At 34.4% G+C, this 2002-nt stretch overlaps 1 protein-coding gene across 1 annotated transcript; it reads left to right on the forward strand.

The window, feature by feature from the left end:
* Window positions 1-251: 251 nt before the first annotated feature.
* LOC123309219 (actin-related protein 10) lies at window positions 252-1772 on the forward strand. The gene is made up of 5 exons (XM_044892205.1): window positions 252-408; window positions 463-894; window positions 945-1021; window positions 1075-1488; window positions 1560-1772. The coding sequence occupies exons 1-5, from the start codon at window positions 347-349 to the stop codon at window positions 1676-1678; spliced, it is 1104 nt and encodes a 367-aa protein (XP_044748140.1). The 5' UTR covers window positions 252-346; the 3' UTR covers window positions 1679-1772.
* The last annotated feature ends 230 nt before the right edge of the window (window positions 1773-2002 follow it).

The raw sequence follows: 2002 nt of genomic DNA on the forward strand, positions 1-2002 counted from the left end.
TCAATCGTTTTCCTCATAATTCAACAGACAATCATATTGACAATATCAATGTTTCTAGAGGATAGTTCGCGATAATTAAAAATTCAAAAAATAATAATAATTAGCTGTTCCGTCTGCTAGGTTATGTTTGAAAATTTCAAATTTGACGTAAGGGACTCCGCCCATTTCTGCTCAAGGTCGAAGTAACACGCAGCGTCATAATAGTAGAGTGAAATCTCTTGTTCCTCTTTGCTAATAATCCCCAGTAGTCCTAATTACCACAACTTTGTTTGACAATTGACATTTTTGACAGATACTTTTTCAAAGATAAATAATAATTCACTATTATTTTTAATTTACCTCAAAAATGCCCTTGTATGATTCCGAAAAATCGGTTGTAATTCTAGACATAGGAACTGCCTATACGAAGTATGGAGCCGAAAAAAAACTATAATAAATTAATCCTAAATTCGATTTTTTCAGGTTCGGTCTCACAGGTGAACCTGTACCAAGAGCAATATACAGGACTGAAGTTAAATTCAAAGGCAAGACGAAAAATCTTTTTGACTACGAAGATGAACAGGAGCTATATGATATGCTGGTGGAATTTTTTCAAGATGTTTACTTTAAATACGCTGTGACAAGTCCCAAAGATAGACCAATTGTTATAGTTGAGTCGCTTTTCTGCCCTATCGTTTTTAGGGAGAATGTCGCTAAAGTTTTATTCAGACATTATGCCGTATCATCTCTACTGTTTTTGTCTTCACATTTAGTAAGCGTATGCACCTTGGCGGTAGATACTGCCTTAGTACTGGATGTTGGATATAAAGAAGCTTGTTGTATACCCATTTGTTTTGGTATGCCATTAATAAATGCTTGGCAAACATTGGACATTGGATCTCGCTCAATTCACAGGTGAACTCCTATATAATCTTTTGAATTTGCAGCAACTCAATTTTTTTAAGGAATTTGCAGAAGTTGATAATGGAAAAGAATCCTGGCGGACCTTCTTTATCTGAAACTGACATCGAAAATATTAAAGGTAATTGCTGATTCATTCTTCTTGATCTAAAATTAGTGTGTTTCTGTTTTTAGTACGTTGCTGCTTTGTAACTAAGAAAGAGAGAGCTAATGGATTAGCTCTTCCAAAACCAAACATTGAACCATGCCCAGATGTTGATTATCCCATAGAGGGTGCAGCAACAATGTGTATTAATGGAGCAATAAGGGAGAAAACTTACGAGATAATGTTTGAAGAGGATAATGACCACTTGTGTTTGCCCACAATGATTCTTGATGCGCTCATGAATGTTGATCTTCATTTGAGAAGTAAATTAGCAGAGAATATCTTACTTATTGGCGGTACAACTATGGCTATGGGCTTTAAATCGAGACTTAGAGAGGAATTGCTTGATCGCTTGAGTGAGGAACGATATAAGAAATTGAATGTTAAGTGTTTCAAATTTCACACTAGTCCTTCCAAGGAAAACTTCACAGCTTGGCTTGGAGGTAAATCCATCATTTAAGGCACAACACTATATTTATTCATCGAGTTATAATGAGGTGAACGTTTTTTCTAGGCTCCATATATGGCGCTACAGATTGGCTGACAACCAAGGCCTTATCGAGGGAAGATTATCTTGAAAATAACAAGATTCCAGATTGGTCTGATTTGAGCTATAACTCGAGGAGTGTTTGAAATATTTCATTTTTATTAATTTATTTTATATAGAATTATATAAGTTTTATGCATTTATATGTATGTTTTCTATTCTAATATATTATTATCATTGTAGTTTTTTTTTTTAATACCTGTTCAGTTGAATTGCTTCATAGTATAGACAGGAAAAACCAATTTGACCTCAATTTTCCTGAAAGATACCTGACTCGAAAGTTGATCTTTGAAATATTCCCAAAAAGTTGGGTTCAGTTGAGATTTTCATCTAGGAAATGGCATTTTCCAAAAATTGCGAATTTTAAGACATTTTCAAGACCGAACAGTTGGGCCAGGTTGAATGAAATG

Source organism: Coccinella septempunctata, chromosome 3 (assembly GCF_907165205.1).
Source record: "Coccinella septempunctata chromosome 3, icCocSept1.1, whole genome shotgun sequence".
Lineage (NCBI taxonomy): Eukaryota > Metazoa > Arthropoda > Insecta > Coleoptera > Coccinellidae > Coccinella > Coccinella septempunctata.